At 35.5% G+C, this 23,579-nt stretch overlaps 1 protein-coding gene across 1 annotated transcript in view; it reads left to right on the top strand.

Annotated features, from left to right (window-relative positions):
* The window catches only part of DACH1 (dachshund family transcription factor 1), a 414,702-nt gene that overhangs the window by 206,675 nt on the left and 184,448 nt on the right, over window positions 1–23,579 (top strand). Inside the window, exon 3 of the mRNA XM_059995618.1 lies at window positions 16,087–16,248. Within this exon, the coding sequence (XP_059851601.1) occupies window positions 16,087–16,248 (162 nt within the window). The remainder of the gene's footprint in view (window positions 1–16,086; window positions 16,249–23,579) is intronic.

Raw genomic sequence — 23,579 nt, 5'->3', positions numbered from 1 at the left:
GACATGGTTGACCTACTGACTTAACCAACTCTAGCTGTGCTCCTGAAATTTTTTTTTAGAAGGACTGCTATGGTTTTAGGATTATATTATTATTATTATTATGTAATTTGGTGATTTTTTTCTTACTTGCTCTCTGCTTTCCCACCCAACTTCACAGCTCATGCCTTACAATGTAATGATAAAATATGTCAAGACTTCACATTTGTGACAGTGTGCAGATTGTTTCATTGTCATCCTAGTATCATTGTTATTATCATGTTTATAAAGTGATATGATAGTGTCAGATGACAGACATGAAGTCAAAATCACTTTCATTACTTAATATGATAAGCATGGCATCCCAACAAAATCAAAATTTGGCTGTAGCCTCAGGTATATTTAATGCTACCCATGCCTTTCCTGTTTTTTGTTCATCTGCTTTTTGCTTAGCAGTTTCTACCAGATGCCAGGATATTGGTAAATAGTAATGATATATATTCTGTGTTTTTTGGAATTTATCAGGATACACAATGAAATGGAGATTTTATTGTTTTTTTTCCTTTCAGAGTTTAATCAGAGTGTATTTACTGCTGCAAGTGCAGACCTAGAAGTTACTTTTCTCTCACTAAAATATTCAAGTGTGGCTTTCTTATGATTATTGCAAATTTTCAGGTACATTGAATAAAACAAAATAATATAGATCTTTTTCGCCACTATGTGATATACATAAATTCCTTTTGAGGTATTGTTAGTGTGTCTTTGAACACTTTGCAATTTTCCACATGACTAAAATTGACAAAAGATATGGATCTTTTGTAATAATGACTAAACTTGTACATATTGCTCAGATTTTCACACCAAAATGAAGAAAGTTGGTGGAATGGGTCGCTTGCGAAATACTTAGCTTTTTAATGACATATATTAGACTCTCTGTGATTACCAACACTCTACTGTTGTCTTATTAGTCACTTTTTAGTGGCTGAAGAAAATTTGTTTTGACTGTCTCATTGTTTGGAAGAAAAGCTGTTGCAGAAGTTTTATGTCTGTTTTTGGTTCTGTTAAACTGGAAAGGGCATATTCCTGTCTCAAAGGCTTTTCTTCAAGGACTTACAAGCCAGAGCTCAGTGTCTGAGTTTGTTTCCAAACTTGAATTTCTCGAGTTTCAGAGAAACAGACTTCTATTAGGCCACCGGGCTAGCACAGCAATGTTTAGATATTATTTCAATCAAAGAACTGTGTTCCATTACTCTAGGATCTATGTCAAGCTGTGGATTAGGTTAAAAAACCAACAAAAGCTCCTGGTGGTTGAAAGATTATAAGTATTTTGCTACATTACTACATTGCAGGCATGAGCACGTTCTTTCAGGATTTTAGAGTTTCACAACGTTACAATTAATTAATTGTGTCTATCTAGGTAAAACACTAGTCAGAGTTACCGTCTGCACTTTTAATAAATCCTTTGAATTCCCTTGATCTTTCTTTTTTCTTATCCTCTCTGTGTACTGTAGCAAAACTTTCCCAAACCCATAAAACTTTGATTAATGGAATAAAGAATTAGATTTGAGATACCTGTTTTTGTTACTCTCCCATGCTTCTCTGACCTTGGGGTCACTTTCTAAATGTACCTCAGCCTTTTTCAAAAACTGGTAAATTAAATAAACTGAAATTTATATAAAGCATGACCATCCTTGCTGTTACTAAGTTCTTTATCCACAAATGTATACAACTAGCCATTTACTATACACATTCAAATACAGTGTTTCTGTTCTAGTAGTTTACGTTCCTTCATTTTCTTCACCTTTTCATTCTTTTGCTCCCCAACTACATGCATGCATACAAATTAGGTAGAAAATAGAGTGGGGCAAAAAAAATCGTTTATCATTGACAGTGTTTTTCACTGTAACCTTTGGGTAGCACTTCTTGCTTTCTTGCATGAAATCAAAAACTATTCATTGATTCTAAAACCCTCTACTAATTAATAACAACGAATTGCCTCACTCTGCTTCAGTTTCTGGATATCCAGGTTTAACTATGCTTTTGGAAAACCTGTGTTTTTATCCTCAATTTTCTATGCAAAGAACGCAACATTTTTTTCCATTCGGAATTTACATTAAATCATCTTTAATTTCTAGGTTTTCCACTTTCTCCTTAGTCTCTCTCTCTCTCTCTCTCTCTCTCTCTCTCTCTCTCTCTCATTCTCTCTCTCTTGGCAAATATAGAAAAGAAGCAAAGTTGCTACTATCAACGTGCTTCAGCCTCGACCCTGGGAGAACTCAGTGTCTCCCAGCTGTGTGAAGTGTATCTCTTAGTAGGGACCCTGGTCCTGCTTTCACCTGGTGCTGCCAGTGTAAGCAGCTATCATGTTCGGATTCAAAGGTGACCCGAGATAGCATCCTGGGGACATGTCCCTGGAATGAAGTAGAGCCCAATTCTGTCCATGTGCTGCCAGGTGGGAAGAGGGTTGGGTGTCCTGCTGAGAGCGTTGTGATTTGTGGGTAGGATCTGGTAGGGGTGTCCAGTTCAGAGCATCAAGCCAACCCTCTTTCCTTTCTGTTTAAGAGTATCTAAAGTAAGATGCAGAACATGGCTTCTTCCCTTTCTCACAGCTTGGGTAACTCTGTTGGTGATGTGAGGATCTGTATCTTATTTATGCTGTGGTGTGGAGATTAAGATGTTGCAGTTGAGGCTATGATAACTTTTATACTCAATACAATGCCTCCTGAAAAAAGGAGGGTTTTTAAAATTTAATTCTTACTTTATATTGGGGTATAGTTGATTTACAATGTTGTGTTTGTTTCCAGTGTACAGCAAACAGATTCATGTATACATACCCACTTCATATCTAGAGATACATACAGACTGAAAGTGAGGAGATGGAAAAAGGTATTCCATGCAAATGGAAATCAAAAGAAAGCTGGAGTAGCAGTACTCATATCAGACAAAAAGGGAGATTTAGTTCAGAAGAACTCAGTTCATTTTCTTCTCTAGAAAATAATGAAAAAAAAAAACTATTCACAGGCCATTGTTGGATGAGAGTATCAGCTAAAAACATAGACTTGTTCTTAAAAATTTTAATTGCATAATGATAACATGAATTATTTCACTGCTAGTATTTTTGATTCTGAAAATAAAAGAAGGATTTTTTTGGTGTGTCTAAAACAGGGCAGACAGTACATAGATAATGTACTTATTTACGATACATTTAATGAATTTTAAATCTACAGTGGACTTTGTGCACCAATGGTGAGATGACAAAGCATCATATTTTGCTAAGTTGGAGACCCAATTTAAGAGTTAGATTTGCAAAAACTACATGTCTTCTTCCTCCCTTTTGTAGTTTTACATTTAGCTAGAGAGGTTGTTCTCTAAGATTCAACACCTAAATAATGAATTTTTTTATATTGTTCAAAGCTGACCTCTGCTTTTAGAAAAGTTTATCTGCACTTTCTCATCTGTTTAGAAACATACATTTTTGGTTAAGAGATCGAAGACAATCTCTCTTTGTCTTTTTTTTTTTTTCCCCCTGAGCTAGGGAGGTTGAGATAAAAAAGAATGACTGCTTTAAAAGTCACACATGGCTGTAATTTAAGATTTTTTTCCTCTCATTGTCCGTAACAGTTGAAAGAAACCTTCAATGAAAGTTTATTAACTAGGCCAATGCCTGAGGCAATAAAGGTTCATTTATTACCAGTTTCTTGGCTGTTTTTCTTCTTCTATTTTTCGGTTAAACTCATAGCGTAAGATAATACTTCACAAAATTAAACCTTTGACCTTCTGTAGAGTTAAGTCTCCTTTGATTAGATAAAGTAACAATTTATGGTCCAGCATGAGGTTGCACATGAAATGAATAATGCAATAGACTCCGTGTGGACTGAGAATCTATTGCTTTTGAAAAGATGAATGCTGTTTAAAGGGGGAAAAGTCCGCTTAAGTGTGTTGTCTTTATTCAGTGTGCACTTTAGCAATATTTCAAAAGGGTTTACTTCCAAGATAAAGTTATGTTTGAATTTTCTAATTCTCAGAAGGAAGATGTATGGCAAAAATACTGCTAAAAGCTTTGTAACTCTTTGTGGGACTGTCTTATGTGTGATTATGCCACGCACTCCAGGTATTAACAAAAGCTGAATTATAAAATAGTCGCATGAGGAAAATGACCATTGCTTTTACAAATGGAGTGGGACAATTAGCATAGCATAACTCGCGATAACATGATGAGCTACTATTAACATGACTTAAATTGATATTTGATAAGTTTTGATGGGACAATTAGCATAGCATAACTCGCGATAACATGATGAGCTACTATTAACATGACTTAAATTGATATTTGATAAGTTTTACCAACAAGAAGCAGAGCGACAAGAATAAAATAAAATCATAATAATATTAAGCTAGGTTCTTAATTTTTAAACCAACCCATAGGAGTTCAGTTTTTGGTTATTATGATATAGCAACTTTGGTGAATAACAGTAATGTTTTAAATTTTGTTTTGCTTAAGTCATGTTATACTTTTGAAATTCCATAACGCGTTGCCAGAAGAGTGATTGGATATGATTTTCCAGATATTCCTCTCATTTTTCCACGTGCTCTTTTCAAAATTATTTGGCAAAATTGAGAAAAGTCTCAAATCAGTCAGTGAAAATATTGTATTGGAATTGTCTAATGACTCCAGAATAGATACACATGCTTTCAGACTCAGAGTTGATGTTTATTTCTATCTTCAGCTCCGTGGAGGTAGAGAAATGTGTACACAGCACAGGTTCGTGTTTCACACGAAGCTGTTGTGATTAGCTGGTTGTTTAAATTACTAATTGACATGCAGAAGTTGAATGCTTGAGAGAAGTGTTTTAGTTTTAGTTTGGTTTTTTTTCAATTAGCTTAAATTATTTAAGATGAACAAATCTACTGCAGTGATTTAGTTTCTTTTAATAGAATCTCATGGTACAACATAAATTAGGTCAAGAGAAGCCATTGGATCAGTGCAACTATAGACTTTGCTCATAAATGAAGAGATGTAAGGAAAATGGAAGATTTGCTCTGACTTACTACTGTTTTGAAATAAAGTAAAAGGCTCTATCGGAATGTACAAAAGACTAGCATTTATTGCCATGTTAGAAGTTAGATATTTCTTTCTGTTGTAATGCTTTTGCAGCAAAAAAAAAAAAAAAAAAAAAGAAATGAATAGTGCAATGCCAACCATTGGTAATTCTTTGACATCCACCTGCTCTGTTCGTAGGTGAGCTGGGTTGAATATATGCATCAAACCTCAGAAGGGAAATAGTTTTGAACATAGACAGCATTTATTTCCTGAACAATAAAGTACAAGTTTGCCTCAGAATCAGACAATTTAAGTAACTTGTCTAAATTACACTAAAAAAATTAAGTAACCTGACTATGATTACAAAGGCATGCCATGATTAAGGCTTCATGCCATCCTCTAGGAGATGGCGACCACTTGAGGCTATGGACTGAGAGCTATATTTCTTTGTAATCTTCCTTGTCACGTGGCAGTATTTATTTTTCTAAATTAATCAGGATTATTCTTTTCCATAGTCCAACTTTAAAACTGCAACTAAAATCCTACATTTCCAAGCACTACAATTGGGCTCTCACACTTCATATTTTTCTTGAAATCACATAGGGAAAATACATTTCTTGTCGGCTGATTATGGAGATTCAATGAGATGGTGATATAAATGTAAGAACCCAATGACAAAAGTGTGAAGAATATATTGCTTCAAATAGTCCTTCCATTCCTATCCTATTGTTATTCAGTGAATATGGCTATATATTTTTCTCTACCCAGACCCTGACCTCTATTTAAAAAGTGTGTATGTGTCATTATATATATATAAAATGGTGTGTGTGTGTATATATATAGTAATATATATATATATATTTCTTGAGTCTTTTCCTTTATATTACTATATCAGAAAAAATTTTTGGCCACATCGTCTCCAGCTATTTCTGTCTCATTGGGTAACTCCCCCAAACAAAACTTGCATGTAAAAATGACCACCTCTATTATAATTTTTTTCTCATATCCTCTCCTCACCAACAAGCACACACTGACAGAGCCCTGCTACCAGGATTCTGGAAAAAGAAAAAAAAGAGACTTATTGAAGTATCAGAGGAGTTAGAAGAGCATTTACATGGTGTTGAGAAAAGTAGGAGAACATTTGGAAAGACTATTCTTAGGCTGAAATGCCAGTGAGGTGACTTTGGCAGGAAATTAAATTTATGACACCGTTTCCTCTTTTCACTTATTATACTGCCTGAACTGTCACCAATATATTGACAAGTAGCCTCTTTTAAAAACATCCTTTCACAATGTCACATACTGTCAGCTACTCTCAGGTTGGTAAGAGCCACCTGCCTGGGGCCAATGCTTTGAGTAATTTGGGGTGATGAGTCATGTACATAGTAAGAAGTATTGGGCCTTAGACAAATATGAGAACATCCAATGCCCAGTTTAGTGGAGAATGGAATAATAATAATGAGAAGAGCACTTTAAAGAAAATTCAAGACAAATGTTACCTCTTTCAATTTGGTTCTATTTATAATTTTTTCTATATTCAAGATATAGAGAGGAAAATAATTTATGTGCCTTTCTCCTTTTCCTTTTTGCTCTGTATCTAAAATATAAGACTCAGGGTAATATTATAAGCAATATATTTCACCAGTAGTACAGGTTAAAAGTTTTGTGCACAGAGTTGAATGACCGTTGTTTCTGTGGCAGATATATTCAAAATTTTATAAAACGGAATCACAACTGAACATTTAGGTCAGGTTTTTAAGTGGAATCAACTTATACTTGTGGCATCATCTGAGTGTCTGTAACCTTGGTTTCCTGTGCAATCCATAAGCTACTTGAGAAAAGAGGATTCATTTTCCTTCAATGATTCCATAGTTTACTGTATTCTGTACTTTTCTTTTTTCGCTTATTGACAGAGGCAGTGTGGCCAATGCTGAAGTGGGAGTTAGGGGAATTGGGCTTAATCTATCATTATTTAATGGTGTGACTTTATAGAAATGATTAACCTCGCTGCCCCTAAATCTCATCATCAGTAAAATAAAAGGGTCGCAGTAGATAAAGTCTTTCTCATGTCTATGTTTTATAAGTCCAGACTCCAAGTGGCTGTTAAGAAATAGTTTTCTAAAGGTGGTAATGTTAACAGATAGAGTCGAAGTGAAAGTTATATATTCAAGACCTTGTTGTGTCAGGTTAAACTTTTCATAAATTATCTATTTTCTTATTTTAAATCATAGTAATTTAAACATTTGAATTGATTCTGTATCATCCTGATTCTATGAGTTAGTGATTAGAAGTTGAGTGTTTCAAAAACTTCCATGGAAGTTTCTCAGTGATTTTACATGTGGCCAAATAACATCAAGATGGGGTCCCCTCCCCCTGACTTCACTACTGCTATTTCTTCCTAAACTCTGGGAGACTGTAGATTTTAAGCTAATCAGAAAAGAATGCTAAACTTGATGTCTACTCGATTTATTAGTGATTATCAATATTATAATAAACTCTTTCTGTATATTTCTCCAAATTAGTAGTTTTTTTTGTTAATTGACACATTTAAAAATCTAATTTAATCAATTGAAAAACTGGAAACTGATATAGGGAGTGTTTCCATTAGCAGCCTCTAAGATCAATTTTCCTTTTCTCTGCAGAATATAAATGTGTTTCAAAGGGCAAGAAAAATCAGTCTAATGGACATTAGGAGACAAACTCACACTCAAAATCTTCAGTCTACCCTGCTTTACAATTAAGTTACTTATTCTAGTTGATTATCATTTCTGTTATTTCATCATTCAAGGGTGAGGACAGGCATAGTTCAATCACAATTTCTGTTTATTTAGAAAGTATTGAGAAATAAAATAACTGGGAAAATTAGTTTCAGTTTTTTAGACAGCTGGTATTTAAACAAGGATAGGAAGAAGACATGGTGGAAAAAGGTACTGGTGTTTTCAAGTTGTTATATTGAGCCAAGAGTTCTTCTAAGACTTGGAGTGATTTCAATTGAGTTGTAATTCAAACTCATGTAGAGCTTACAATGCACCTTCAACAGAGTTTTGCAAAGAGTCTATAGGATCTGTCAGGAACAGAAAGATTACTTCACAGTAATGACTGTTGAATTGAACTATGCTTTCTGATGTTTTGCTTTCTGAATTGAATTGTTGGACAAGATTAATTGCACACAGTGAGAGTTTTAAATGAATGACTATGTAAAGCATTAAGTATCTCTGTAGGCCACTTGGGGGAGAAAAAGCTAGAAGGTTTAAATGAATAAATGTATTTAAGGCACAGAATGCCTGGGCTAATTTTAAAATTCCTTTACTAACATCCTTTATTGAAAATAGAAACCCACTTTATTCATCTTTCTTTGTTATATTGCTCTAGCTGAAGTAATTTAATATTCCTGCTTTCCACTAATCTTGTAGTTCAACAGAAGTAAACAATAGGTTTCATAAATTAAAAATACACTCTTCTGAACATGCTTATAAGATTAAAAAAACAAGGCTGTAAACATTTATGACTGAAACAAACTAGATTGTTCAAATACTGCCATGATGTATCATGTATATCAATATGGCTCTGATATCAGTTAGAATGCAAACAAGGTTTTAAATGATGTGCCCCTTCATTTCAGCTGGAGAATCCGCTTCACACCATCTGCCTATCAGATGGTTAGGAACCAGGGCTGCGTATTAATGCCACATGTTCGATTTTCCTCCTTCTTGTAATGGTTAGATTCATATTGCTAATAGCTGTGCATGAGCACTGTCGATGAAATTTCTGTGACGGTGGAGTGATGAGATATTTATAAGCTGCCTGTCTCCCTGAATAAGCAATAGGAAGAATGCCAGACATAAATAACTTATCAATTCCAGAATATTAATAATAACTACTATTGGCTATAAATGAGTGCATGTTAGAGTACTTTTTTCTACATTTGGGTAAAGTGACATAGCCTAATAAAAAGTCTATCATATGGAAGCTTTGAATGCTTACTATCTCTTGCTTATAACTAATTTTATTTAGCCATTAGGTCTTGGGAAATGCATTTTATATGGAATGTGATATAAAAGTAGACAACATATCAAACATTTGGAAGTCATCTTGATGTCTTTGAAACCAAAGATCAAAGATTAGACCTTTCAAGTTAATGAGCAAACAAACAGATCAGAGAAAGAATTTGACAGCAATATGTCTCTTTTATTGATATTTATAATCTATAGTTGTAATCTGCTCTTTATAACTAGGGGTATTAACTTATTTGAAAAAATAGAATGGGGATACTTTTTAGAGAAAGCAATCAGGATTGTATAACAGCATTTGAAGGATTTAAAGGCTGTTTTGATGAAAGTTGAGAGCAGAAGAAAAATGCTATCTTTGCAAAGCAAAATAAGGCTCTCAAGGAATAATAATGCCTGCTTCCCTCCCAAATGATAAACCCATGGATTGGTCTCAGGATATTGAATTGAAGTAGCAAAGAGTTTGTATCAATATAGCACAGAGTGGAGACAGTCATTTTATGATAAATTTGATCAGTGTAGGCTACTAAATCAAATAATTTGATAGAAGCATGATTTTCAGGTGTCCATTTGTCAAATGTTTAAATTTTCACCATACACTGTTAGATAACTTTTGTCATATTTGCATTTTTGTGAATAACTGAACAAAGGTAAAACTAAATGACATGATGGATATTACAGGTTACTTGATAATATTTACTACCATTTTCAGAGGGCTTAGTATGTGCCCATGCTGTTGTGTACATTATTTTACCTTTATTCCCCACAATACTGCTATGAGGTCAGAACTGATATCTCTGCTTTAAAGACAGGAATTTGGAAGCCTTAGGAATTACATAACTTGCTGCAGTAGTTCATATAAATTTGATGCATGTTGTCCAAAGTTTGTATGGCTTTTTGGAGTGTTTTGTTTTCCAATGACTTTATGTTTACTCCTTATATGATAGTGAGTTTACATAGCTAGGAATTTCCATGCCAGTCACTGTTTCAACAAGAACTTTAAAAGGTTTTCATGGACCATCAGAAAATAAAAGTACAAGTAGGGCTTTCCCGGTGGCGCAGTGGTTGAGAGTCCGCCTGCCGATGCAGGGGACACGGGTTTGTGCCCCGGTCTGGGAAGATCCCACACGCCGCGGAGCGGCTGGGCCCGTGAGCCATGGCCGCTGAGCCTGCGCGTCCAGCCTGTGCTCAGCAACGGAGAGGCCGCAACAGTGAGAGGCCCGCGTACAGCAAAAAAAAAAAAAAAAAAAAAAAAAAAAAAAAAAAAAAAGGAAAAGAAAAAAAAGTACAAGTAAAAGAAATCTATAAGCCAAGATAAATATAAAGAATTTCTAACAATAGCTGGTTAAAAAAGTAATATAAAATTTGCTCTGAAGGAGTAGAACAGAATGGAGCCTGCTGCAATGAGTTTGTAGCATAATTCAAACACTACTATGACAAGCTGTTTTTCTAAATGTATGTAAAAATCTATTCATTCTTTTGAATTGTAAGTGGTAGAGTTCCTGAAGATCAAGTAGAAAAAAAAGAAGCCTAAATATTTTTGCATGACATAAGGCCTATGGGCTTTAGCCTAAGTTTGATGTACAGTCCCTTTTCTGAGGGCCAAAAGAAGGTCTACGAGTTGCACAGTATATGACTTATTATCCTTTCTCTGAAGGAAAACATGTTTTTTAAACCAACTATCTCTCAATACATTATTTTATCAATGGCAAAAGAATTTTAAGTATACATTAAAGTTTCCCCATTGCTGATGATAAAATTGGATTTAGAACCTTTTAAAATAAAATGAAATTATACTACATTTGACTTCTCAGTTTAGTGTATGTTTTTGTCTTTGTGTGTGAGATACTATAATTGTTCTTGGAAAGTGTAAAAAGAAAGTTTCGTGAGGTAAAATAGATGGGTTAATCATTCTAAGTGTAAGAAAACCTTTGTTCATTTATTTGTTTCTTCACCATACACACACACATGCATTACGTAATATATATGTAATTTTTCTCTCAATGAGAGAAGGAAATCTGGTGAAAATTTTACCTGATTGAAGAATCTGGAGAAATTACCCAAGCTGTTTAATTAACAATTACTGTATATACCAAATAGATTCGTATATGTAAGTGGTTGGTTGAGTTAATAACGTGCATGACTACTGGATCTATAACACACAGAAGTGCTGTGTTACCTGGCTGGCCTCCTTGCTTCTGCTCTGCAAGGGTAGAGGCGCAGAAGACTCATTTTTCCAAAGTCTGCATCACACTACAGCAGTATGTCTTAGATTCTGATTATTGGTCCAACCTGTTTTGTATTTTAACAAGTTTCCTTGTTGATTCTTAAGCATACTCACTTTCAGAAACCACCACAGAGATGATCTACCTAGCTAAAAAGCTTTTACTGTAAGGTGTAGACACACTTTAATAATGTACACTACTGTCATCAAATAATCTAAGGGCAGGGAGCATCAGAATCAAGCTACTGAAAGATAAAAATACAGATTCCTCAGTCCATCTCAGAGATAGGGTCTATGAATGTGGCCCCAAGGAAGATAACCTTCAACTTTACCACACTGCAGCTGTATTTGATGTAGATTATCACTTGGAGAAACGCTGGATTACCTAGTTCTAAGGGAAAAATGGCTTGTTTTGATTAAGAAGAGTTAAAAGCAGTCATAAATTCACTGCTTCAGGGTGGGATATTGAAGGAGAATATGCTGAAGTCTGATTATGAGGCAGGTGGAGAAGAGTTCTAAGTGAGAAAGTGTTATGGAGGGAGGAAAAGTGTGTGGTAAATGTTATGGGTTGCCAATGTTTACACAAGCAGACCATTCTTTTCTTAAAAATTTTTATTTCATTTTGCAGTATAGTTGATTTACAATGTTGTGTTATTTTCAGGTATACAGCAAAGTGATTCAGTTACATATATATATATATATATATATATATATATATATATATATACCTTTTCATATTCTTTTTCACTATAGGTTATTACAGGATATTGAATATAGTTCAGTATGGCTCAAGGACCTATACAGCAGGTCCTTGTTGTTTATTTTATATATAGTAGAGTGTATCTGTTAATCCCAATTTGCTAATTTACCCTCCATCCCACCTTTCTCCTTTGGTAACATTGTTTCCTAAGCTGTGAGTCTGATTCTGTTTTGTAAATGAGTTCATTTGTATCATTTTCTTAGATTCCACATATAAGTGCTATCACATGATATTTGTCTTTCTCTGACTTACTTCACTTGGTATAATAATCTCTAGGTGCATGCATGTTGCACAGGTAGAGCATTCTTGATTGCATAGGAAGTGTTTTTACAATGTGAACTCTCTATGAAGTATAGACCAAAAACTAGTGTTATTTTGTGAATTTATTACACTTATTTTTTCAAAGGCAGCTTCAATAGGGAACAAACTATACAATGGGACCTCTTTCTAGAGTGAGTGCATAGATTCTAAAATAAGTTTTTACTAGAGACAGCAAGTTGGAGGGAATTTGAGAATTACATAAGAGATTTGAAAGGGCCATGGCAAGGCCAACAGGAAGTGCAATCAATGCAGAGGTGAGTGTGAGACTTTCATGATTCTCTCCAGTCCTAGGCAGATGTAGCTTTGGAAAGTAAATGCTTTTTATTAAATTAATGAGATTTGCTACTCCTAGTATATTTACATTGACTGTAATATGAACATAATGTTTTAAATTACTTACATGGATATTGTCAAAATAATGTCCATATTTCTCCTGTGGCTTTCCATGTAATCCAGTTTGAGAAGTGTTTTTTCATTCAGTGACAATTTGTGCCAGGCTTTGTGCTCAATGTTTGGGAAACATATACTAAGAAAGTATTTCTGTCCTTTCAGTGTTATAACCTAGTCGGAGGAGCTAGCCCTACACCGACCCCCCTGAGCAACACCCCCCGCCCCAAAAAAAGGAGCAATAAAGAGTTTGAGTGAGTTTCTGTTCTCAGATTGCACATTAAAGTGACCTGAGGAACAGTAAAATCAACCAAAATATACAGATGGATGTGTCCGAACCAGAATCTCAGTTGGTAGGACTCAGTTCTTTGCATGGTTTTAAAGCCCTGTGGGTGATTCTGATGCACAGAGAATGCAGACTTTCATTCAACAGGGCTGAGAACACAAGTAAGTGGACCACTAGCTCTACTCTTGAGGAGTAGGGTGGAGAAGGTCAGCTCTTTAAAAGAAGTGAGTCTTAGGCTGATTCTTGAAGTGTTGGAGCTCTTTCCCAGGTAGATTGAAGAGTCAGGGTCCTGAGCCTGCTCCTCCTAGAGCATCATATTTAAGCCTCACATGACAGATGCAAGGACAGATCTGGGGCAGGGGACTAGAGAGATTTTCTAGAAAGTCTGAACAGCATGTGCAAAGTCTGGCTTGAAAGAGGAAATGTAGTCCACTAGAGGTTGTGAAAGACCCCGATATGTCTGGAGCACACAGAGCAAAGGAGACCTGGGGGAAAGATAATGCCACACAGATAAGCAGGGTACTTGAGCACACAGGGCCCTGACAGACACATGAAGCACCCACCTTGTTCCTCAGAGCAGGCATCAAATGCCAGGGTTAGCTTTTTGTTTTCATAAGGTCACGTTGACTGCAGTATGAATCATAAGAGATTGGAGGTAGGGAAAGTGGAAGCTGTTAAGAAATAATTACAAGACTCCAGGGAACAAAAAGTGGCAGCTTACACTAGGGGAAGCCAGGGGAGATGGAGAAAATTGTCTGAGTGTGAAAGCTATTAAAGAATTAAATTTGAGAACCCATCAAACAGTTAGGTGAGTTAGTGAAACTTAAATCAGCAACTGTTGCAAATGTCATAGCTTTCTTCTTGCTTTCATGAAACTGGACTGAAAATAGAATATTTCAAAAGTATTATGGTTATAGCATGTGTGTGTCACATACACATCTATCTGCTGGAATTTGCATTAGAAGTGTAAACCTAAGGGGGAAAAAACTGTCAAATGGAAAAAGAGAAGAGTACCATAAATAAGATCAGATAAATAATAAAATTGTGAAAAACATTTTTAAAAGTCAAGGGTTAATGCCGGCAGCTGAGGAGAAGCAGGATACTTCTAGCTGAGGGAGGCTGCAGCCAGCCCACTGTATCCTGCTTGAGTCATAGCTAGGACTGGGCTTGACTTGCTGCAGTAAAAACTAGAACACAAGGCCTGCCTAGTTTTTACTAAACATTACGTGGCATTCTTCACATAGTTTATCTTATTTAATCCTTCTATTATCCCTTTGTGAATAAGATGACTTTACAGATGAAGAAACCATACTTAAGAAGATTTTATAGCTTGTGTAAGGCCATATCAAGCATAGTTATGTTTCATGCTACTGAGCTTGATTCAGTTCTATCCAATAATAACAATCATATCTCAAGTGGTAGTTTTTTCTTTCTTATTTGAATACTATGGAACAAGATTTACCTGCCTAATAAATCAAAGATAAAGACCCTAGATGTGTCATAAATTGGATATGGGACAACACCAGGCAATGAAGGGAAAGGACAAGTGGGATGTTCACATTGGTGACAAGGCGAAACTGAGGAAGAGAGATTTTCTGGGAAACACAAAGAGAATTTTAAGAGAACAGGAAAGAAAATCTTCTGAAACATCTTTGAAGGAAATGAGTAACTGGGGAGAAAATTCAATCATAGGAAGATGAGAGAATCAGTTCAAGTTGGGACTTAAAAGGCAATAAGTGTTCAGTGGAGACCCAGATGAATTCTTTGAGTTCAGATCAGTGCCTTTTTAGGGGGCAGTTACCAGTTTGTCATGCAAAGAGTCAGTCTGAAGGTCTTGTTGCGTTGGGGTGAAAGTTGTCAAGGTCTCTTTGGTCTGATCTGAAGGAAAGGTGAAGTATTCTCCTAACCTCAAAAAAGAAAAAAAAAAAAAAAAAAGCAGAGGTTTCTAGGGAAAAAGACCTTCTAATTCCTGAGGCTGCAACTTATTTGCTATAGTAACTAGAAGTGGGGAGGAAAAGAGGGAGAGAGGTTTCAGTCTCAAATCCACCAGCTGCAAGTGGAAATAAATCATACATAAATTCAAAGCAGGCTGAAGCGTTGTAGCCAGAAATTCTGAAGCAACATAGCAAAAGGAGTATGAGGGTGTGGGTGGGTGTGTGTGTATATCCTCTCGTAGACTGTCAGAGTTTTAGAGTTAGCAGAGATCATTCACACGTTTCAGTGTCTTTCATTTTGCAGATGAAGGATGTCGGATGAAGTGAATTGACTCGGTAAAAGTTCACACGTTTAAGGAAAACAAATCACTCCTGTGCTCCAAAACCTCTGCTGGTTACCTAGAGCCTGTACCTAAAGCCAGGTCTTCACTTTTTGATCTTCCGTATCTGGCCTCAAACTATTTTTTCTAATCTCATGATCACTGCCACCTCCCGTTTTCTGGATGAACAGAGACAAACTTTCTGGAGACGGTGTGGCATAGTGGTTAGAAAGGTCAACTCTGGGACTAGAATACTGGAGGATGACAAGTAGGGGAAGTGAATCACAGGACTAGAATGTTCCAGACAAAGGCAATGGCAATTGCAAAAGCACGGGCTTGAAGAGGCAGGGCACGTGTGGGTACTGGGGCCACGTTCAGCATAGGGGGAGTATGGCATGAGAATAGGGAAACTTTGGGTGATTAGGTAGGTTTCCAATTTTAGTGAAAAGCTTTGTGAGTTAAGCTAAGCAGTTCAGATTTCCTCCACCACCACCACCACCCACCCCCCCTGTAGGCAGCTGTAGAGGATTTGGAGCCAGGAATGACATGTTCAGATGGGTTTGTTTGAGGGCGAATTCTGTCTGCATTTCTACTACTCTCCTTCTGTGTACGAATCATGCTTTTGCTAATATTGAATATGGGAGTTCGGAGAGCACTCTATGATATCAACATAGTTTCACTGGTTAGCTGGGAATGAATATATGATATCAGAGTGCTGCATAAAGGAAGCAGATACTTCAATATGTTGTATATGTGTTTTATAAAGCACATGGATTCTTACATGAAAAATCAGAATTTGAATTACCTCATTTTTAATTTATTCTTTGAAGGTTTGACAGCAGCAGCTGCAGCAGCTGCCGCTGCTACCAATGCAGCGATCGCCGAAGCAATGAAGGTGAAAAAAATCAAATTAGAAGCTATGAGCAACTATCATGCCAGTAGTAACCAACATGGAGCAGATTCTGAAAATGGGGACATGAATTCAAGTGTCGGTAAGTTTTATGTTCACTGAAACTTACTGTGATCATTTTGCTACTCAATGACTTTCTTTTCCAGAACAAAATTATTGGCTACCTGTTCAAGAAGTTGGACCCTTTAGCTTTGAAAATAGTGTACATTTTGAAGAAACCACTTAGCCTAACAACACACACTCTAAATAAATAATTAGCAACATTATTTTTAAATGTAGGCATTAACTTTATGTCTGCAACCTCTACTGTAAGAATTCAGTTAACATCTTTCATAATACAAATAAGTTCTAATAGTCAGAATTCAAAAATATTTATTATAGGTAAGATGGCAGAAGAATATTTACAAACAAAACCACACACTAGTTTTTTTATTCTTAACGCATTGGTTATCAAATAAGAAATGTGCCTTAGCAGCAAAACATATAAACTTAATCTTTCCATGTACTGCCAAGAATAAGAATTATGCTGATAATTAATTCTTTCTGTATACATCCATTATCAGTTTCTCTTATTTAAAAAATGCCACTTTAATTTCTTAATTTGATCTTTTTCTTTCTTGAGGTATGGAGGGATGGAAAGTTAACCATTACTGTTTAAACCAAAAAGGAACAGCTTTCTCTTTGCAGAATTAATCTGGGTAATTTGTTTTGTCAAACACAACTTCAAATGAGAGTTAAATTTTTATTGATGATATCTTTAGCGTCTGTGTGTTTGTGACATAAAACATTTTTTTCTGCCACTGCACTGTATTATTTCCCTTTAAAATGTAGAAATCATGCTCAAAATATAATTGAGCAAGAGAAATTTGGATGCAAGATGTACACAAGACTATATCCAACATACATGTTCATGAGGGACACAATAATTTATGGAAGTTCAATTAGATTTCCTTTTCTGTGCAACATTTTAACAGATTATTTCTTTAGCTAATCAGCAGCTCCCTACTTTCAGTCCATTGACCTACAGGTATGGGGCGTGTATGAAGGAATACTGTGGACTTCAGTGATAGTCATTTTCACAACTGTTCATGGAATCATGTGCTAGATATGAGTAACCTAGTAGGAAGTAATTTTAAAACATATACACAAAACACAAAATACCACCACTTCAGTGATGCCAAAGAGCAGCTTCTAATGTAAAAAGGGGAAAAATAGAACTTTTCAACAGAACTAGACAAGAGAAATAGAAAAGGAGAGGCGTTAATGGCTTTGACTTGAGAGTATGATAAAGAAGGAGGTAGCAATTCTTGGACAAAAAGATGTGGAAGAAAGCCAAAGACACGGCTCAAAATCTGAAAAGGACTAAGGGAAGTGCCAGCATTCGCATTTGCAGTGCTTCTATTGAGAAGATGGAGGGCGATGGATGCTTTAGGGCATAGTTTACACACATCAATTTAAACTTAAAGTTAAAAACGATACTGAAGTAAAATGAAGGAATTGTAATTCTGTTTTTAGAACTATTGACTACATATTATTTTAAAATACTAGTCTTTTACTTTGCCCAGTAAAACAGAGCAAAATTGGACACTTTTAAAAACAAGTAATTGGCCACTCTAAACTATAGTTGTGATTCCAAAGCATGATTTAGATTGTTTTCAAAATTTTAGGAGAGTAAGCCTTTAATGTGGGCTGTTGTTGGTAGCTGGTGTTGTGAGGAGGGATCGTTAAGTTAGGCAATTTAATAACACTTGAACAAAATATATTAAAACATTATACCTCTGTCAAATTTCCTGAGCAGCAGAACAGAAGCTGGCTTTGGAGAAACCAACAGGCATAAGATAAAGAGACCATAGCTCATAATTAAGTGTTGGCATACACTTAATATTTGATATTATGGAATAATACTTGCCCTCTGACCAAATTGTGCTTATCATAGTTATTTGGATAGCTAGGCTATCATAATGACTTAAACTAAGAAACAATTTAAATTTGCTTTTTAGTTGGAAGAAATCACTTTTCTTCCATTAAGGTATTCACTTGCTAGTTTATATTGCTTCTTTTTTTTTTTTTTGACACCCATCATCCAATTTGAACCAGAAACGGAAATTTATTTGAATTTTCCTAGAGGGTCTTAATATTTTGAGATTGTGTTAACATTAGTGCCATTGCTAGTCCCTAAAGCTCATGGATCATGTATGTTAGAAATCTGTAGCTGATTTGGGGGGAAATGTTATCCATTGTCATTTTTATTCTATTCTCACACATTACTGTCCTCTAAGAATTTGTGATTTATCACCCTTCCTGAGCACACCCCCTGTCCCCTTCTTCTTCACCTAGAGATCAGGGAAAGAGAGTTTAGGGGAGGGATGGGGTAGAGTGGGGGAAGGTACAGAGCAATGGTGGGGATGGGAGGCTGAGCTTGCATAGATCATGGCAATTTTGAGCAATTGCTTTAAATGGACTCCAGTCTTCTCTGGTTCTGAGGATAGTGCCTGCCTCATGGTAAGTGTTCAATAACTATTTGCTCCGTGACTTTGGAAAGTTATGTGAACTTTCTGAGCCTCGCATTCCACATCTGAAAAATGGCATAGAAAATAGTATCTGCATCGTGAGAATGAAAGGAAATCATATTTGACAAGTGCTTATCATTTTATTCATTACAGTGTCTGTTTATCACATTTTTTTGGTCACCCATAATGTTAGTCATGTGGGTATTGCTTTTGTTATTATTTCTCCCAACTTACCCTCCTGAAAATCACCTTCTTCCTCTTTTTACAGCCACTGACTGCTTCCTCCTCTGTTTTCCTATTCTCTCTGCTAGGTATTATTTGTTAAGCTGCAGGCCTGTGAGGAAATTTGGGGGTAGCTGTGACATCATTTGGATTTTGTTGTATGTTTGATTTTAGCTTATTCTAGGAACACAAAAATAATCCTAACACAGCCTCAGCACTCAAGGGGCGTACACTCCTATGGGTAGGGTGGTTAAGTAAGCAGACAGTCATAACAGGATGCGGTGGATCCCCCAGGAACATCAGCTAGCACGAGGCGCTTAGGAAGTGGTATTGAAACCTATGAATTCCAGGAGGTATCCCAAGAATCTCAGAAGCCTTATATTTCAGAATACAAATGTACAGCTCTCACGAATCTGTCACTTGGCCCTTGGAAGTAGCGAAACCCCTCAGAGAGGTGCTACTTAAATGATGTATTGTTACTACTCAGCCCTGCCCAAATCCAGTGACATTTCTGAAGTCAATTCAGGGTTCTATTTTCCCTTATACTCATCTGGCTCACGCGTTATTTAAATGTTTCAGGCTTCTCTATGTAGAAACACTGTTTCCCCCGCCCCACTTCCTTACTCCTTGGTTGTAAGTAAATCCTTAGTGCTGCTAGAAAATATAATTTTTTCTTTGCTTGGTTTCATTTCATTTGGCTTGATGAGGTGAAGGAATATTCTTATTATAGAAGACCCTCTCTAGTTCTTAATATGAATTGTAAAAATTAGCCAGAAAAAAAGGTGTTTGAAGAAACCTATGACACTGACAAATAATTATTTTATATCCCAATTTTACGTGGTAACCTTGAGCTTGCATCTTTCCAACAGAATGATAACTTTAGGAAGAAGTGAGGACTTCAGGATAGATCTGAGTGAGGCATCAGCAGGCTGAGTAAAATATATGGCTGTGTCGCCATTCTCCCTCATCCACAATCAATTGGATTCTTTTAGTTTAATATTTACTTGCTAAGATGAGATGCTAGTCTGCATGGTGATAAACAGTCTGCTCCTGGCATCTGAAGGTGACCTGTCAGTTCATATGGACAAATCTCCTGCTTACTGAAATGTACAAAATAAATCATTAAAGCAGGCAGGTGCTCATTCCCAGATTTAAATCACCATAGATTTATGATTTGAATTAATGCTTCATTTGGCCATAGAAATAGATGCTGAGACAAATGATATGCACTGGTTGGGGTTTCCATACTGTAGCCATCCTGATATTGATTACTGAGATGTCTTTGCAATCTCTTGTTTATATCAAGTACTATCTTGTGACAGGTCGGCTGATATGAGCTACATTGCAGATAAGAAGGAAAAATGTCCTGGATTCTTTTTAGTGGCAACGCTATCCACAACATACAGGCCAGATAAATTGCTATTTTTTTGCTTTAAGGACTGATCTACATAACCAGCTTAAAAAATGCTGCTTGGAAATTGGGACTGGGATATTGGAAAAGCAGAATTTAAAACCGGTGAACTCAAGGTCAATTTCATAGTCTCTATAGCTATGTTTTATCTGCTTATCTTCTTTTTTTTGGCATCATGCACATTTTTGAAGGTACTAAATTAATCACAATCGATTTAATCTAAATAAAGGAAACTTAATTTTACTTCTAGTTTTTAACTGCTATATAAATATTGACATAGTGAGCATCTCTTAGTAGTTTCTCTGTTATTTAAATGCTTGCTAAACCTAATATCTTACCCCCTTAACTAATGACAACAAAGGAAACGACTCTAAAGATAAATACGTTAAATATTATTCCCAAGTGCAAGAGTTTGTGGACTATAATTTACCAAGAGGCAGGAAAAGACTGCATTTTTACTTCTCTTAACATTTTATTTAAGGAAAACACTATGTACACAGTTTAAAGAATACTCGGAGGATTTAAGAGGGACCTTTGCCACAAGCTAATATCTGACTCATAGAACTGGTAAACAGCTATCAACAATAGTAGATTGCTTGCTTAGTAGGAAATGAGTTCATATCTATTCAAAATGTGATCTCAAAACAGATGTCCCAAGAAAATCTTATTGTTTAAACTATAGTCATAACCCCCGAACTGCTGTTATTTCTTTAAGGAAGTGAAGTAATCTTAAGACTTCAGAATTTCTGTCTCTGAACACCATGTAAAGTAGGCAAGAATACCCTAATGCAGTGATCCACAAACTTGAACACATTTCATATGCCTGAAATGTAGGATTCTTTTGCATTTTTCAAACTTGCAATAGTTACAAAGATATAGGAGTTTCAAGTAAAAACAAGAGCTTGAGTTTGGGATTAAACAGCTGTGTTCATCAATGGTATTCCTTACTCCTTACCTCTGTCCATCAACCAACAAAACAAAACAATGAAAAAAAAAATGCTAGGCAGAAAGGGAGATAAAATTATCTTCCCTGGCTGACCATCCCCTTATCTTTTTTTTTTTTAACCATTCCCAAAGAAATAAAATAGTTTACATTGCAGTCATTTCCTTTCTTCTATCTCATGTGTCTATTTAGAAGGAAAAATTAATTTTATGATTTCAGGAAAAAGTCTTGGAGACCTTGAGAAAGCAAATAAAAGGAAACTGAGAACACAGGCCACCAAGCAGAGCTCTGTAGTTGCACATTGGATTCTCTGCTTTGGCAATGTTAATGAACCTCAAATCCTTCCTATAATTAGATGAGGGAATTGCTTATATTTTCAAACAGATGATGCTGCTATAATGAAACGATTGACAGGGAATTTAAGAGTGTCTACAGTAGTCATTTGGTTTCTGTTATTAAAAAAAAAAGTTTAAAAAGAAGATTGGCTTTAGACATAGGTCCTGAGAGAGGTAGTAATTTACATAGCATGCTATGACAGGTGTCTTTGTATAGGAAGGAAATAAAATGGAAGACTAGAGAAATGATGGGCAGGTATAGCAATTTTTTGGGGAGGGGGTGTCCTATGCTTATTCTGTGTAGGTTCTTTAAAAGGGGCCGAGACTCAAGAGATGGATCCGGATTGAGTGCACAGCTGTAACTGCTGATGAGCTAATTGCTCCTTATCTCTCAGCCCCATTCATCTTCATTTTTTACCAATTACTGAGAATTATCTGTGTTCTCAGTTGGATATGAGAGTTAATCCTTTTTGGTTAAGCTGGCAGTACTGTGAGCAGATTCCAAATCGGAGGGTGAAAAAGCCAAAGCAAGCTTGCTCTAAAAATGTCTCCAGTTCAATTACAGTATCACTGATTCATAAGAAATTTGCCATTGTTTAACAGATTAAATGTGGAATTTTTTTTTAACTTTCTTAATGTTTCTTTGCCTAACAATGATTGTTAAGATGCTTCTTCCTGTCTGATGAGTAAAATTTAATAATATTAACAGCCAGGGTCTTGTAAACATGGAAACACACAAGACTACCCTAAAAGGCCAAAAAAATTCTGACGCATGAAATGAGAAGTATTTTAGAACTGATAGCTTTCAATTTATATGTAAACACTTTTAATCTATGCCTTTGCTCTCTGTGGCTTCTCATATGGTGAGGAAAGTATGTCCAAACATAAACCTTTTCACAAATGTCACATTAGTGGAATTTTAATGGAAGGACCACATAAGCATCTCCTAAAAGTGTAGGAACTGCCATGGTTTGTAATTCAATTGATGGTGAATAAGCCATATGGTTCACATCATTTCCTATGCAAAAGATGTCTTCATATCCTGACATTTCACACAAAATTGCTTATTCCAGCAATGAAAAGCTAAAAAGTAGTAAGCTATGCTTTCATAATTTTCAATGCATTTTTAAATATTTAATATTTCTGGCATTTCTTCTTCATTAAATATTTTAAATAAGGTAATCTAATGTGAAAATATAAAGAATAAATAGCTAATTTAAGACAAAATTATCATTTGAATAACTTTTAGTATGATCAAACAAGTCCTTCTAGATGCTTCCAAAAGCAGAGATTGGGGAGCAGAGAGCAAAATATGTCAGAAGATTCAGCTTCTAGTAATAACACTGCTAATAAATAACTTAGCTAGTTAGGTCTCTTAATTTCTCAGATTTCTTATTTAATAAATAAGGAGCTTGATGCCCAGTCAACCCCTTGGTTCTAAAATTCTTTGATTTTTGAAATGAGTAGAAGATAAAAGGCAAGAAGTTATTCTTTACAGTGATTTCTAAAATGAAATACAAAACTGAAACAACCTAAATGTTCAAAACATGCCATCATTATGTATATTGTAACACATCATTTCACAGATTATGTAACCATTACACATGACAGATAATGGTGGAAAATATTTATTTTGAATATAAGAAAAAAAGAGGCACATGCAGTAATAACTGGTCATTTTATTAAGCTCTTTTTCATGATTTTCTAGAAAGTGCTTGGCATCATTTTGCATTTTTTCTCATAACATATTTTGGATCTTTATTGTGCATATAAAAGAATAAAAACATTAGTGATCATAACAGGGCACTATGGAAAAAATACATTTCCATATTAAAAAGAACACTCTTCTCATTTAAAAATATTTGAGCATGTATTTCTGAATCCACTCCTATATGTAAAGAAAATCATTAGAGTATGAACAATAACATATACTAGTTTTCTGTATGAATTATTAAATTATTGTATGGTGTAGATAAGCAGAATGCAGAGAAT

This window comes from Delphinus delphis, chromosome 18 (genome assembly GCF_949987515.2).
Source record: "Delphinus delphis chromosome 18, mDelDel1.2, whole genome shotgun sequence".
Taxonomy (NCBI): domain Eukaryota; kingdom Metazoa; phylum Chordata; class Mammalia; order Artiodactyla; family Delphinidae; genus Delphinus; species Delphinus delphis.
This window is presented reverse-complemented; position numbering and strand designations above follow the sequence as displayed.